Source organism: Planococcus citri, chromosome 3 (assembly GCF_950023065.1).
Source record: "Planococcus citri chromosome 3, ihPlaCitr1.1, whole genome shotgun sequence".
NCBI classification, from domain to species: domain Eukaryota; kingdom Metazoa; phylum Arthropoda; class Insecta; order Hemiptera; family Pseudococcidae; genus Planococcus; species Planococcus citri.
Genome location: NC_088679.1, coordinates 1235385 through 1250434, shown reverse-complemented (window position 1 = coordinate 1250434; position 15050 = coordinate 1235385). Strand labels below are relative to the sequence as shown.

At 35.8% G+C, this 15050-nt stretch overlaps 4 protein-coding genes across 5 annotated transcripts; 1 reads left to right on the top strand and 3 right to left on the bottom strand.

The window, feature by feature from the left end:
* Nucleotides 1-161: 161 nt before the first annotated feature.
* On the bottom strand, nt 162-9282 carry LOC135841450 (meiosis regulator and mRNA stability factor 1-like). Of its 2 annotated transcripts, none has more exons than XM_065358413.1 (27): nt 9135-9282; nt 8692-8803; nt 8206-8606; nt 8000-8143; nt 7768-7928; nt 7562-7685; nt 7284-7456; nt 6479-6579; nt 6267-6387; nt 5999-6176; nt 5822-5924; nt 5578-5741; nt 5328-5483; nt 5075-5253; nt 4763-4982; nt 4496-4683; nt 4239-4414; nt 3927-4156; nt 3496-3852; nt 3252-3407; nt 2925-3158; nt 2637-2843; nt 2179-2452; nt 1980-2099; nt 1797-1894; nt 1317-1713; nt 162-1234 (listed from the first exon to the last, which is right to left on the bottom strand). In XM_065358413.1, the coding sequence occupies exons 2-27, from the start codon at nt 8726-8728 to the stop codon at nt 1188-1190; spliced, it is 4746 nt and encodes a 1581-aa protein (XP_065214485.1). In that variant the 5' UTR covers nt 8729-8803; nt 9135-9282; the 3' UTR covers nt 162-1187. The 2 variants fall into 2 exon arrangements, with proteins under 2 accessions (XP_065214485.1, XP_065214486.1); XM_065358414.1 differs by having other exon boundaries at nt 5822-5921.
* Nucleotides 9283-9708: 426 nt separating this feature from the next.
* Nucleotides 9709-11739, bottom strand: LOC135841453 (ATP synthase subunit O, mitochondrial-like). Its single transcript, XM_065358417.1, has 6 exons — nt 11582-11739; nt 11464-11511; nt 11273-11383; nt 10567-10699; nt 10388-10500; nt 9709-10064 (listed from the first exon to the last, which is right to left on the bottom strand). The coding sequence occupies exons 1-6, from the start codon at nt 11609-11611 to the stop codon at nt 9864-9866; spliced, it is 636 nt and encodes a 211-aa protein (XP_065214489.1). The 5' UTR covers nt 11612-11739; the 3' UTR covers nt 9709-9863.
* Nucleotides 11740-11820: 81 nt separating this feature from the next.
* Ankrd49 lies at nt 11821-13080 on the top strand. Its single transcript, XM_065358418.1, has 4 exons — nt 11821-12103; nt 12365-12525; nt 12593-12737; nt 12811-13080. The coding sequence occupies exons 1-4, from the start codon at nt 11968-11970 to the stop codon at nt 12999-13001; spliced, it is 633 nt and encodes a 210-aa protein (XP_065214490.1). The 5' UTR covers nt 11821-11967; the 3' UTR covers nt 13002-13080.
* On the bottom strand, nt 12735-14584 carry LOC135841452 (WD repeat domain-containing protein 83). Its single transcript, XM_065358416.1, has 7 exons — nt 14368-14584; nt 14146-14281; nt 13873-14074; nt 13658-13790; nt 13466-13574; nt 13082-13384; nt 12735-12997 (listed from the first exon to the last, which is right to left on the bottom strand). The coding sequence occupies exons 1-6, from the start codon at nt 14435-14437 to the stop codon at nt 13117-13119; spliced, it is 918 nt and encodes a 305-aa protein (XP_065214488.1). The 5' UTR covers nt 14438-14584; the 3' UTR covers nt 12735-12997; nt 13082-13116.
* Nucleotides 14585-15050: the final 466 nt, after the last annotated feature.

Sequence of the window (15050 nt, the reverse complement as noted above, 5' to 3'; positions counted from 1 at the left end):
TACCCACCTTATTTGACTCTTCCTATCTACAAATTGGTAACTAGCCAAGAATCACCACAGCAACATTACGAAATCGCATCATAAAAAACGTTATAAAAAGGTTGATCAACTGTAAATTCCCTTCTCAACACACACCTCGAGGAATAACTTGAACAACAACACACAATCATTATCACCATTTTTATTATTTACCGCAATCAATCACCATCTCTTATAAATATTACATACTTATTTCGCGCGACAAAACTTGATAATAGTTTTCGAGTGAAAATTTCCAGTCGTATTTTTAAAAATGCACAATTTCAAGTAATAATATAAAACGCTTTTTTGAACGCTTTCAAACAATACATGCAAAACCATTCAATAGTATAAACAAGTACTAATAATAAAACTGGATAATAATGAAACAAAAAGTACACTATTTCACGAAAAAGAAAAAAAAATGGTAAAAAATCAAGAGGAAAAAAAAACATAAAGTAAACCGAATCTGCAATTTCTTCTAAAAGTAATAAATAAATCGTAGAAAATAAAAAAAAAATCTTGCATTTGGAATGGACGAAAAAAATCAACGTGGATAAGATGACGTACAAATAAACATAATCAAAACGATAAATTATACAATCAAATTTGAACAAAGTTTAATTTACGAAAGGAACGAAAAAAATGGAGAAAAAAATCATAGGACAATACAATAGATTATCGTTAATCATAAAACAAGATCTTTCGTTTTGTAAGTAGGAAAAGGACAAAACTTTTGATCCATAAAAAGGTATTGGATATTACGGATGATACTACAATTATTAACATGATGAAGCAAAAAATGTAATTTAAAAAAGAAAACCGAACGGAAACCCCGTTGAAAACAATATAATCACAACGTAGAAAAAACCGATGATGAAAGAGAAAAATTCGAATATTTATACGAATATATACGTAGGTAAATCGACTAAAAAAAAAAAAAATTACAATTGACCAACATAGACGAGTTTTCGTGTTAAAAAAAAGGGAGAGAGAGGAAAAAGGAAATGAATGAGATCATAGATAAAATATCAAAAGTAAGCGTAATTGGTACAAATACATTCAAACGGTAAACCGCTGATGCGGCGAATGAAAGTTAAACTTGTACTTTCGCTTTTAAAAACCCATTCGTGGAATGACCTGACGATAATTTCGACACTGAGCCGTTTCTAACTTTCCGAAAATCCGTGAAATTGAGCAGCTAAACGTACTTTACCTTGAGGGAAAAAAAAGTAAATTATTATAAATCGTCTTAGTTTACCTAGCAGCAGCATGTAAGGATTCGAGTTGATACTTACGTTTATTACTACTGCTGACAGTGCCATCGCTGAACGAGTCGGTACTCGATGCGATACTTTCGGACGTTGGTTGATCATCGGGGTTAACTTCACAGCTCTTCGGCATGACGGCTGCTACGTTGTCTTGCGCAGGCGACGTATTAACCGAATTCGAGTACGATCTACAATCGTGAAATTGACTTCCGTTCAACGCGTTGGTATTGTTGTAGGCGTTATTCAGGTAAACCGGATAAGGCAGGCGGACCGAAGACGGCGTTTCAATTCTGGATGTTGGCGCATGCAACATATGCTCGGCGAACATGATAGTATTGTGAAGGCTCTTATGCGGAGACGTGAGCGGACTCGCCGTATACGTATCCGGGTGTAGAGTCAAGTCCGGTAACATCACCAATGGCATCTGTCGAGCAGAAAAATCACACCAGTCAAAACAGAACTACATACTAGTTCGACTAATTTTATAAATAATGCAACGATACTTACAGTCTCATTCCTAGGATTTGCTTGATACGCTGTAGAATTGCAATTAGGCTTGAAAAACGTGCCATCGTTTTCGAATTCGTGTCTCATCAAGTATTGATCTATAATTCGGTAATTAAAAAACGACCGCGATAAGAAAATCTCTAAATTATACGCACAAAACCAGATGAAAATATCAAAACCTACTTTCAAAATCGTTAAACGAATCACCGGCGGGATATCGAGCGATATTTTCTTTCGGAAGATAAGACGACGAGTAGCGATTATTATTCGCCGTTAAACTTTTCGGTAATCGGAATCCAGCCGCTGAAGAAAAAATTGAAAAAAATTACACGATGACTCTTCGTACGTATGAAATACGATCATTTCAGCAACGTCTACTTACACGTTAATTCTGTATTTAGTAAGATGATTCTTTTAGGTGGTTTACCACGAATCACAACGGTTTGAGGGATAGCTTGTAGCAAGGCTGATATCGTTTGATATCCGTATACTGCCGGCTGAACCGCCGTACCGTACATTCGTAGGTAAGCATTCTCGAAAGAATTCAAAGGTAACTTTCCTTCGCACGATATCATTAATAGATATACATCTCGCGCGAATATTTCCAACGGTGTTAGCTTGATTATGGCGTCAGCTGTCGAATTATTTCTGATGACCTGCGAATGAGAAAAATCACCGGTTAAACTGAAATCAATCGAAAGCAAACGTAGCAGATCATCCTGCAACTAGTCTCGAAAATTCGGATCTTTGATCGTATACGAATGAGAATTACATTTTAAAATATTGACATAAAAAAATGCATTTGCTTTCTATAATTCAATACAAAATATTATTACAAACCGTTACTGTATCGGTGAGCTCTTTTTCTAAAACTTGTAATTCGATCGACTCGCCGAACATCGAGACGAATGCTTTGCTAAAATCTTTAAAAAACATTTGCCCGATCGCCGAACGTTCGATCAGTACACGTTTCGTTTTCAACGATAAGAATTTCAGCTGGTTTTTATCTACAGCTTGCAAAACGGGTCCGGCCGGTGTATCTACAAGCTTTACAAAGCAAAAAAAAACAAAGTTACAAAAATTCTCAACACATCGATATCGGATAAATGAAATTTTATGCCAGATTACCTTGACAGCGAAATTTAAATTTTCTATCAGCTCTTGCAAAGAATTAAATCCGTACGCCGAGGGTTTCAACGAATAGCCGTATTGCCATAGGAATACCGAATTTAAATTAACTAACGACAATTCGTTCGGTCGTCTAGACATCACCAGTGTCACTAACTGATCTCCTAAAACTTTCAACTTGACTTCTTCTCGCAAAGTCACTTTACGATCGCCTCCTTCGGTATCATCTTCGATCTAGAAAATAAATGAATAAAAATATTGCAATACATAAATTCCGCTGTTGAACGAAAATAATACGACGTGAATATTCGATAGAAATACTCGTACCTTTACAACGTCAGGTATGGCTTCGAATAACTCGATTAATTTTGTGAAACCGAAATCAGCCACTTTGCACTGATGACCGTAATGATGATGATACGCCGGAATGAACTTATTAAAAAGCATACTGCATTGCGGAGCGTGGCTCAGCAATTCAACAACCTAAAACAGTGCGAAATAAAACACGAATCGATTAAAAAATTCCAGTTTGAAAAAGGAAAATCTATCTTCTATTCTAAAAAAACCGTACCTCGTTTGCGAATATTTTAGTTCTTTCGATCTCTTCGGCGGTTTGTTCTCGTTTAGGTATAGCAATCACAGTATCGGCCGGCTCGTTAACGGTGTCTGCTCCGTTTGCTGACGATGCCGGATGAATGACTACCGTATTTTCGGATATCTGCGACAGCAAGTCTTCCAAATAACACAATCCGTAGTCGACCGGGTCGAAAGGTCTGCCGATGGTTTTTTCGAAAAGCGAAGGAAATTCGCCGATAGTAGTTTGCTTGCTGGCCAACGATTTCAGCACACGTAACAAATCTGACGTGAAACGACGAATCTGAGCTTTATGCGCCAGCGTCAACATACGTCGGTTACCTTCGCCAATTACCTGAACAAAAAAAAAAAAATGCAATTAATACACAGCTCAAACATCACTCGGTTGATAGGAAAAAAGAAATTTACTTGAACAACGTTCGGAAGAGCGTCCATTAAATCGATTAGTTTTGTGTAACCGTAATCAGCGACACGACACTGGCGACCGAAATGATGGTGATAGGCGGGAATGAATCGATTGAAAGACATGGTGCAATGAGGAAACGTTTTCAATAAATCGACTAGCTCGCGACTAAATAGCGCCAAGTTGTTCACTAACGAAGGACTAATACAGCTGCCATCTTGTATAGAATGTGACCCTAAACAAATCGAACAAGTTTCAAGTAATGAGATAATTTTTCAACGACGATTCTGCTCGACAATCGTCGTTTTAAAACCAACCTTCGGATTTTCTATCGTCGTTATTGACTTTGGTGCTGGCAGTAATATACTTTATGCCGGTACTGTTATTCACCACCAATTCTAAACCGCTTACGCAGGTCACCAAATGCTCCAAAGGTACGCCGTTATCGTCGAACAATAATTTACCGAATTCCATTTCATAGCAATCGCAAAAGCTGCACAAGAGACGAACGTTGTTAAAAAAAATCAACAGTTTCGGGTAAACTCGCGAAGCGTAAAATTAAACGGCATTTTACCTCGTCAACAGAAGGTAATTATTATGCGAGGCAACCAAACGATGGAGATTTTTAGAAAACACCGTCATATTGATTTTGACATTCGGTAAGCTCATAACTTCCAATTCAGCCCAACCTTTTTCGAAATTCATTCGAGTCGGTTTCCAGTGCGTTTTACAATAAGGCTGTTCGGTCGATGTGACATTATCCTGCAAAACAACAACAATAATGTTTAGGTCACGTTCGATTGGATACCGAAAACTCGGCATTTTTATCCATAACACTTACATTATTGAACGATAAAAGAGGCGACGGAGAATTTCGTAACTCGGGGTTCAAGCTAATAATTCGACCAATAGCTTCTTCAGAAATAGTACATACGTCTTTCAATTTCGACAAATCTGACGCAGAAGGTGACACCAAATAACGTTTCTCGTACAATTCCCTGAATTTAATCAACGGTAACTGATTTCCAGGCACGTCTCGTAATAAAGATACCGTCTGAGATCTGTAAACGAACATTGAAAAACAAAAAAAAACAACAAAAATTACTTCGCTGAAAACCAACTATATAATATTGTCGATGAATAAATAATCCACCTGATTAACGAGATATTATGCGCGCTTCCGTTATGAGCATTCGATATCATGATCCTTTTGAATCCGATTTTACGACGATGTAGTTTCGATATAACGAACTGAGCATCTTGATGACTAGGAACCTTGACCGAAGCAGCGTAATTACCGTCCGATTGTACGTAAACCGATAAATTCAAAACCTAAAAATTGAACAAAACTTATTAGTGTCTTTACATTCGACGGAGATTTTCTCAATTTATATTCCCCAACTCACTGTAGTAAACTCTGCAAACGCGTTGAAAAGACATTTGTGTAACTCCGCAGTATCCATGCATTGATCCAAGTTCGTTATATGTAATTCAACCGGTCCATTCGTTTGAGTAGCTTGATTGATCGTAGCTTGATTCGTACAAATAGGATGAAAATATCTCTGCACGAACAGGAAAGACAGTACCAAAATTAAATAAATGATTTTTTTAAAAATCCAAATTTGAAATAATACCAATCGATAATCATTTACGAACCTTATTCATATCCAACGGATTAACAGGTACAGCTCCATTCCTTTTCAATATCGTAATCTGCGGTAAACCATTCTTTTGCATTTCGGTATACGAATTTGGCTGCTGACACTGCGCACCTGCCATCAAATTACTTTCATTCTGCCAAAATCGATCGAATTTTCCCGCTGAAAGAAATACACATTCGTCAATCGCGTTATCGTAACCGCGAAAAAAAAAATAAAATTGAAAAACAAAGTATTCTTACGTTGGGCCATTACATACGGATCTTGAGGCAAACATTTGGAATTACCGTCGCAAGCAGCCAAAACTTGTCTACCAGGTTTATTCATACCTTCCATCGCGTACTTCTAAATTCAATTAACGATGTCAAAACGATTCGAAAATTCAACGACGTTAAAAACTAACAATAAAAATTACGCACGTTTACGTTCACGTTAGACGAATTCCAATGATACCAGGGTGGTAAATTATTAGGATGAGCGATATTCTCTTGATTTGTATGAGGAACGGTGTAGTTACCGCTACGTTGATCGTTTCTGCAATGAACTGTGGCGCCATTTTGATAATACGAAGCTGGCCTATTGTACGGTAAGAAATTCCTGACAGATAAAAATAAGAACACGCGTTACTCGACAGATAATAAATAAAACTGTAAAATAATCGTAATCCTGTCAGAGTGGAACTCGTACCTCTGATCATTAATCGGGTATTCGGGAACGGTAAGAAAATTCTCGTTATTCGGACAATGATACATTTTCTGGTTAGGCACAATGTGATCGAAGTTTCTACAAATGTTATTCTTTTTCCCTACTGAAAAAAACAAACAAACAACAAAACAAAATGAAGAGACATGCAATTGGTGGAAAAATGAATACATTTAAAGACGAGAAAAATTATTTACCTGAAATTTTATTCAAATCTTGATCATCGGTTACATTGTAAGGCGTGCTAACGAACACACAGTTTCCAAAAACTCGTTCCTTATTCATACGCTTTTGAGCTCTAGAAAAACAATCCAACCATTATGGTAAGTTTCACTCGATAAAAAAATAAAACTCGGTTAATTTAATAGGTAAAACTAATCACGCGGTAATTTGGAATTTAAAACGCGGTCGCAAATGGATGTAAAAAAGTTCAACACTCGACTTGACACGTATTAGTAATTTTTAGTTGTTAACTCTTGAGCAGGTTGCGGCATTACTGAATATCTCGATTGTGTCAGTTTCAGTACAAACGAAAACAACGTAAAGAGAGGGAAAGAGGTTTTCCCATTCATCGGCTTATCGCATTTCAATACAAAAGACGTTAGATTAAATTTTGTCTTCTAAAAACATCGTTGCTTTCGTCATCGTAATTGCGTTCGTTTTTTCCCTTCAAGGCATCAAAATGGTGCGTAATTTCGTAAATTACATTTACAATTTAACCTAACTGCGAGTCACGCAAATTCTCACGTCCATGCTCGTAAAATATACTTAAGTTATTTCTAATTACACGGAGATATTATTCAGAAAAACATTGAAAATTGACCCACCCCGTACTTAACCTTCATCACATACATATTTTCGAAACATGCGTAACAAAAACCGATAGATGTTCCCACAAAGCAAAAAAAAATTCTAAATGACTAATTTTTATTCAATCCCTTCACCTATTATCCTACAGAATACGACTTTGACATTTTATAATTTCATTCTTTCGAAACTTACCTAGTAGCGAATTCCATCGATGAAAAACGTATGGTAGTAGTTTGATCGGTAATAATTCCGACACGACCACCGCAGTTTTCCGAAAGACGTTTCAGCTTGTTGCGAATTTTCGCAGGGTCATATCCTATCGGTAAGTTGGTCACTAAAACCTCTACAGGGTTGTTATTTTGTAACTAAAACAGAAGACAAAAATCAAGAAAAGGTAATTACAAGAAATAAAGAAACATACTTGTACTATAGATAGTTATTCAAGTACGTAGGCCAAGTTTCGCACTCACATTTTCAGAACCTCTGAGAGGTAAAGTTTCGACCAACTTCGAATAATTATGGTGCTCATTAGCGCATAAAATAAGGGACTGGGAACACAAATCGTTATGCAAAAGAATAACGTGGATTTTTTTCCTGCAAATAAAATAAAACGTATGAGATAATCGAACGAGAGAGCTAATTACGTAACTTAACGTCGAAAGAAAATCGATAGTACCTGTGTCGAAGATCACACAGATCTGAAGAAAAGTTAATATCACCCGAAATGAGCATAATTGCAGCTGGTGGGCCGTGTATATCGGCGAATCTGCGCATAGCTTGTCTTAATTTATCGTCAGCTGCATTTTTACTTTGAGAACTAACATGAATTAAATTAACCTGCGGCAACAAATCATAAAAAATTGAAGCGTTCCGCAAAATCGATAAAACTCATATCTGATTGAACTCACTTGAGCATCATTGAGTTCTTGAATAACTTGCGAATTTTCCTTTTTCACATCACAAACGACTAAAAATTCGGTTTCACGATACCCTTGGAAAAATTTATCACGAATCGCTTGCGCGATAACAACGGCAGATCTTCCCTTTGGAACCTAGCGAAACGAATAATTAATGGAAAATCGACGAATTTTAGCATCGAAACGAGTATACTCACTTGACAATTTTCGATATCCCAAAACACACCGATAGGCGGTAAAATGCTTAGAATGTTGTTGACTGGACTTCCATCGTTGAAATATCCTCTAAATTTAAACATCGAACTTCTCGACGGTTTTAAAGATATAGAATTGCTGCCTAGTATCGGGTAATTATCGGACTGACTACTGTCCGAATTACTGTCAGCGTCATCTGATGAACTGCGGCCATCTTTACCATCTAAGCATTTCTGCGGCGTTGCTTCGCCCAAGGGTAATTGGAGAAGAGGAGGTGGTGGGAATATAAAATTTTCTAAAGTACTACAACAATCGTCCATTGAATAAGAACAACTCATATCCAGGTTCTTCTTTACAACTGGTAATTCTGAAGACTGATAATATGCGTTCGACTGTCCATTAACTGTAATGAGAATGTAACAAATAGGTATCAATAAATCTACTCTTTACTTCCTCGACTCAATCGAGATTTCGAACAGTCAACCTACCATCAAATCTTTCGTGCAAAGATCGAGTACTTTCCATGGTTAAAAACTCGGAATTTTCGCGATAGAAAATAGTTAATTAATAAATACGTTGGTATCATTTGTCTACCAACACCTGTAAAACAAAATCAAAAAGTAGAATGATAGTACAAACTAAAACAACTAAGTAAATAATAATACTGATAAGACAGAAATGAGACTTTCACGTCTCCAAAGCAAAACGCTTGCGCCTAAAATTTCGCACTTCGTACACTCTTAAAAAATAAAAATCATGCCATACTACACAAATATCAGGAAAACATGGACCACACACCATAACGGCGAAATAGATGATCACAAATACTTAATTGTTTCTGAGATTCATTAACAAGTTTCAACAAAGATCATGACGCCGTAAAAGAGAACAGTTATGAGAATGTTCATACTATGCAGAATAATGTACTTACTTTAAAGATTCTGAAATTCGTAAGCTTACTGCATATGATACTCCACTAAAGAGAAAATAATAAGCAAATGAAGAATTGTAAATCACTTTCTGATCATAAGATTACAAAATATGACTACCACTACAAAGAAGTGATACAGAAGAAAATACAAGTGGCACAAGCGACTTGCGAAGTAGCGAGGAAGCAATGTATCGTGATGAAACATGGATAACGCACAGTACCACTGCATGTCACTCACGGCCTCACGGGTCATGACTCAAAAAGCTTTGGTTCCTCAACTTTGGTAGCGCCACCGGCGCATCTTCATTGCGTTCCGTTCCGTTCAATTTTTGAATTCGTTTCGTTTTTCGTTACGTTCCTACAGGAAAATGAAAATTGTTGAAAAAAAAACAAATAATGAGCTTCTTCTCCCTCCTACTTGGGATTAGTTCTGTTTCTGTTTTTACTTTTTACAGCCCAAAACTCGTCTCAACAAATTTGAAATTAGAATTATGAATTATTATTTATTGTTTTAAAAAATAGAACGTGTTTTCATTTAGTTTTTTCGTTTAAAAGAAGAAGCAACTCTTATGGCTATTTCTGATAAATATATATTTTATATTTTACAAATTTAAAATAACCCATTTTTCCATTTCAAAAGAAAAAATATGTGGTAATTGTACAAGTAAATCTCTACGCACGAAGACACGATCAACAAAATTATAATTAATCTACAAAAGCGTATTCTGTTTAAACGGAACTTTTCAGAATCTCGGTGTATTTCTTAAATTTACTGGCAGTACTCATGTCAACGTATTTATCGCCAATACTAACAATCATGCCACCTAAAATAGCTGGATCGACTTTATAATTCAGAATGAGCTGTTCTCCTTTCTTGGCGAATTTCTGCAAGACTCCTTGTAATTCTTGCTTAATAGTATCATCAACAGGCTGAAAAAATTAAACTTCAGTAAATTTCAACAACACAGTTAAATTATTAGATAGTTCTTTTAACGCAGATTTTGGCGGATTTTCGAGAATCTGGATTTTGGATGTTTTATAAAATCTACTTTTCAACACTTTTTATACAACGATCACCAACTTTCGGAACCTTTAGTCTTATTTTTTCGACTAAAATCCAAAATCCATTTTCAAAAACTGTTACCCGAGCAGATTCTTGTGGACTCTAAATCTGCCAAAATCCAGATTCTCGAAAATCTGCCAAAATAATTTAGCGTAAAAAGAACACATCTATTGCAACTTGAGTGTCTCACCTTGGCAATAGTAACTTCAATAATCAAGTCCCCACGATGAGCGCTCATCACTTGTTTGAAAAGATTCGCGAGAGTCCAGAAATTTTTCAAACGACCGTTCTCAGCCAATAAAGCTAAACAAAAATGAAATCATTACAAACAACTAATCCTTTCTCAGGTTACTCTTACTATCAACTTACTTAGGAAATTGGTTGAAGATGAGGATAACGACAGTTTGCTAGATACATCTTTGATGGCGGTGGCTTTTAAATTTTTGGGAATCACAGGATTAAGAACGAATTCTTGAAAAGCCTTGTCAGAATTTAAAGTAGTCTGAAAAATAACGTTTCAAAGCATATTGCAAATTAATGAAGGCAGCGTTATGTAAACTGTAAATAATTTCATGAAGTTCTGATCGAATTCAAAAACATGTAGGCAACGGTGAAATAGTGATCACTCACTAAAAGAAATGAACACTTTGGTAGATGCCATTTTTTATCGCATTCTGAGTCAAGAGATAGAGGGTAATGAAAAAGCAACTATATCAAATTCAAAATCAGAATGCTAAATAGTGAAAGCAATCAAAGAAAAACGTCATATGTTCGCGAGGTGAAATAATGATATCCTAGATCAATAACACCATTTTGGTAATCGCTTTTTCTATAGCATATCTGCAAAACAAACTCATGAAAATAAGATGAATTCGTCAAAACTGCAGATATGCATCAGATGAATGTTACTTTATCATGATGTCAGTACAGTGCCATGATAGTTCAACCATAAAAAATTGACTATTTTGATATTATGTACGTCGTTATTTTAGCATTACTTTTATTAACTTGTACACAAATCATGCGCAAGTTATTCTCTTAATGCATGTGGTAGTAAAGCTAGATTAATACATACGGAAATTTTTTCAAAATCTTTCTCCACGGTTTCTAATTGCTTTTGCTTTACAGCTGCAGAGTACAAAGCCATGACATATCTACCTTCGATGCCGAAGAGTTGCAGAGGGGCCTACAAACATCAGTAAATGGTTGAGAAGAAAGAAACTCGAGATTAACTTGGAGGATTAATACCTCAATGGGTGTACGTACTTTAACCAACTGACTGGAGGCAGGAGAAGTAGAGAACTTTCTTATATTCTGTAACATAACAATTGAAAATAAATGCAATTTTATGACAAACACACAACGCAATGTTGACTGTACTTACCATAAGACTGAGTACTCTGATCGATGTCATTTTGGAGAATTATTTTTGTGAAAGAGTTTCTGAATTACAACTATTCTATTATAGCACTTGACTGTCCCAAAAATAAAGTGTAAAATAATAAATGACCTTTCGGCTATCAGTACATATTTGAATGATAAGAGAAACGACGTTCTTAACACTGCAAGTGGCAACCCTGAATTCATATCCTTATCATTTTTAAAAAATTTCCATCAACAAGCAAAAATTTGATCAACGAGTAAAATAATTGGAGCGAAATAAATTCATTTAATTCACGAAGAATTCAGGACAGTTTCATTTCATCTCATCTTCAAAAATTAACGGCGAACCAAGATTCAAATTCAAAAGTAAGAACCATTTAAACGAAAATGGATGGCGATGATAGTGAAACGGAGGTAGAAATTAATGAGGCGGACAGAAATATCGCCGGAAAATTTCATTCTGGATTTATGAGCGAATGGGAAAATGATACGGAAGGTATTGAAGAAGAACAACATCCTCATGGTAAGTAGCATCAACATTTTATTTCTACTTCCAATGTTCGGATGCTGATTCAACACTACCGCCTTTACTTTATGAGAGATTCGGACTACGAATGTAAATAGGTTGTATCTGTGATTAGAAACGTGAAGCTGCATCTTTTAACTATGCGTGAAAAGTTGAGGGAGTCGTGATTTTTAGCGTATCTAACTGTATGAAAAATCAGCTCCCCATGTTGTTGTGTGAACGTATGCGTGTTTGTTTTTAAATGGTTTTCAATTTCAGAAACACCCGAAAAAGAAATTTTATGGGCCGCGGAAAAAGGAAACGTTGAGCTCGTTAGAAAATTACTCGCTTCCAACAGTCAGTTGATTAAATCTTCGGATAAAGACAGTTATACGCCATTGCATCGCGCTGCTTACAGTAATCATTTAGAAGTGCTCAATGTATGTATTTTGATCTGTTTTGTTTCCTTCGACGGTCATTTCACTTATTTTAAGTATTTTCCAACAGACGCTTTTAGAATATGGTGCCGATCACAAAGCCGAAACGTTGGATAAATGGACCCCACTGCACTCCGCTTGCCATTGGAACAGCGCTCAATGTGCCGCAAAACTATTGTCATTAGGAATCGATCCGAATAAACAGACACAAGGAGGTACAATGTAGTATATTGAATATGATCAAAATATCATTTTAATCGCTTAATACTTTTCAACGTCATGTTTCAGGTATTACACCTCTTCATTTGGCAGCAGGAAATAATCAAAGTTTGGAAACTATTCAAGCATTATTATTACACCCCGACATCGATCCGAGAATAAAAAATAACAGCAACGAGACCGCGTACGAAATCGCTGTTCGAAGTGGAAAATTGGCTAGATTTTTCGAAGTCACAGAACCTTGTTTCAATTTTATCTGAAATTAATATCGTTGCGCACGGTTACTAACAAACTGTTCAATCTAAATATTTAAAAAACTAATAACAAATTTTATAATTACTTAGGCATAATTTTTTATAACATGGAATTTCGGTGTTAAATTTCTTGTTCTTCCGATTGTTTTTCTGTCGCACTCCATAATTTTATACACGATCCTGACGCAGAAAGGATCGACTTTTCGGTAGGACTTCGAGAAATCGAGTGTACAACGCTATTTTGCTTATGAACAAGTTGGTTAACTGGTTGCATTTTTATAAAATCCCAACACCATATACTTCCATCAATTGAACCAGAAAAAACATAACTATCAGTATAATCGGTACAACTTTCGATGTAATATTCGCCAATACGATGACCCGTATACCTGTAGATTGAAATTTATAATTCGATAAATACGAATTTTAATGCAATAAATAATAAAGATGAATGGTCATTTTCAACTCACTCGCTGAGCATTTCTCCTGAGCTTTTATCAAATAATTTGACTGTGCTATCCGTACAACTAACTAAAATACACTGCCCATCAGAAGTAAAGGTGGCTGAAGAGAGAGGTTCTAAAAATCGACGCAATAATTAATTTATAAATACTTCATTCGACGGTAAAAAAAAAATATGAAAGCACGCTGTAAATTCTCACCTCCAACATAGTCTTCAATCAAAGATCCCATTCTTATATCGTATACTCGAATCCTACAATCTAACGAACTGGTTAATATTTCATGATCTGTAACTTTGACGCTAGTAATACAGTCACGGGCTTCTTTCAATACCTGTCAATTTACCCAAGAACATTGTACAGAAACGTAAAATATCAACCATACATACATAAATTTGAATTCAATTTATTCTCACTTGAACTGGGGCATATTGACGGCTTTTTATATCCCAGCACATCACCGAATTATCATATGAACCGGACACAGCCATAGTAGATTCTTCATTGAAAACAATCGATGTAATTTTACCAACATGTCCTCTAAGTCGACGCAATGGCTGGGTCTTGACTACATCCCATAATATAACTGTCTTATCAAGTCCGCAGGAAATTATTTGACTAATAAAAATAATGCGCATGTATTACCACATCTGTTTCACGATAGGAAATTACAAAAAGTATAACTCTACCTATTATCACACGAACTAGCTGCATCAAGTACTTCATTACCATGACCGGCATATGTACTTAGATACAACCCTTTGGATGGATTCCATAATTTGATTCTTTTATCCGAACCGCAAGTCAAACAATAATTGCCATCAACTGAAATTTTAATATATTTATTATTTACGAATCGCAATATATTTATGTACCGAAATAACATCGAATATACACCATAATGTCCTTACCATTATATCGAACCGCACGTACAGCGCCTTGGTTGCATTCGATAGTTTGAACACAAGAGTACTCCATCATCCATCAGTAAATGTACAATGAGCGATGAAAAACAGAAGAAATGATGAAGAATTAAAAGAAATGCAAAAATTTTTCGAACTCCGGGTTTCACTTTCGTATTTTTCTTATCAGTTACTTACCTCCGTTTATTTTGATTTGATCAGGTTGGCGGAAGTAGGGGGGAAGAGGCAAAATCAGCGACCAGTGTTACCAGGCAACCAGGCTTCACAATCACTCATTTCTTTTCATATCACCTTTAAAAATGGATATATCATTAAATTAAGAGATTGGACCCTGAAGTATTCATTCATTAATTATTATTTACTTTGGAAGAGAAATCCGCATTCGCTACTCAGCTGAGCACTTCCTTAGCAACGTATATAATATTTAAATATGACCCTAAATGTTTTAAAATGCACCAAAGGACCATGGCAGAAAAGAAAACAAATAACAATTAAAACAAGAGATCATCAAATCAAGTTCACATCTTCATGCAATTTTCATCCTCTTCCCAATGGTATTTTCCGCAAAGCTCTAGCTATCACAGTTTTCGAGAAATCAAACTTCAAATTTGCGATGATGAGTGTGAGATTCATCAGAATCTATCCCTGTCCGGCGTACGTGCTGCAATTTT

Excerpts from the sequence above, each read along its gene's own strand:
- LOC135841452 (XM_065358416.1), bottom strand. The coding sequence starts at position 14,437 with ATGATGGAGTACTCTTGTGTTCAAACTATCGAATGCAACCAAGGCGCT. Across the intron at positions 13,791-13,872 it reads GTCAATATGCCCCAGTTCAA|GTATTGAAAGAAGCCCGTGA; the intron begins GTGAGAATAAAT and ends GTAAATTGACAG. Across the intron at positions 13,575-13,657 it reads GATTGAAGACTATGTTGGAG|AACCTCTCTCTTCAGCCACC; the intron begins GTGAGAATTTAC and ends GTCGATTTTTAG.
- LOC135841453 (XM_065358417.1), bottom strand. The coding sequence starts at position 11,611 with ATGACATCGATCAGAGTACTCAGTCTTATG. Across the intron at positions 11,512-11,581 it reads TCAGAGTACTCAGTCTTATG|AATATAAGAAAGTTCTCTAC; the intron begins GTAAGTACAGTC and ends GTTATGTTACAG. Across the intron at positions 11,384-11,463 it reads CCTCCAGTCAGTTGGTTAAA|GCCCCTCTGCAACTCTTCGG; the intron begins GTACGTACACCC and ends TGATGTTTGTAG.
- LOC135841450 (XM_065358413.1), bottom strand. The coding sequence starts at position 8,728 with ATGGAAAGTACTCGATCTTTGCACGAAAGATTTGATG. Across the intron at positions 7,686-7,767 it reads CTGTGTGATCTTCGACACAG|GAAAAAAATCCACGTTATTC; the intron begins GTACTATCGATT and ends TTTTATTTGCAG. Across the intron at positions 3,853-3,926 it reads CTCTTCCGAACGTTGTTCAA|GTAATTGGCGAAGGTAACCG; the intron begins GTAAATTTCTTT and ends TTTTTTGTTCAG.
- Ankrd49 (XM_065358418.1), top strand. The coding sequence starts at position 11,968 with ATGGATGGCGATGATAGTGAAACGGAGGTAGAAATTAATGAGGCGGAC. Across the intron at positions 12,104-12,364 it reads AGAAGAACAACATCCTCATG|AAACACCCGAAAAAGAAATT; the intron begins GTAAGTAGCATC and ends TTTCAATTTCAG. Across the intron at positions 12,526-12,592 it reads ATCATTTAGAAGTGCTCAAT|ACGCTTTTAGAATATGGTGC; the intron begins GTATGTATTTTG and ends ATTTTCCAACAG.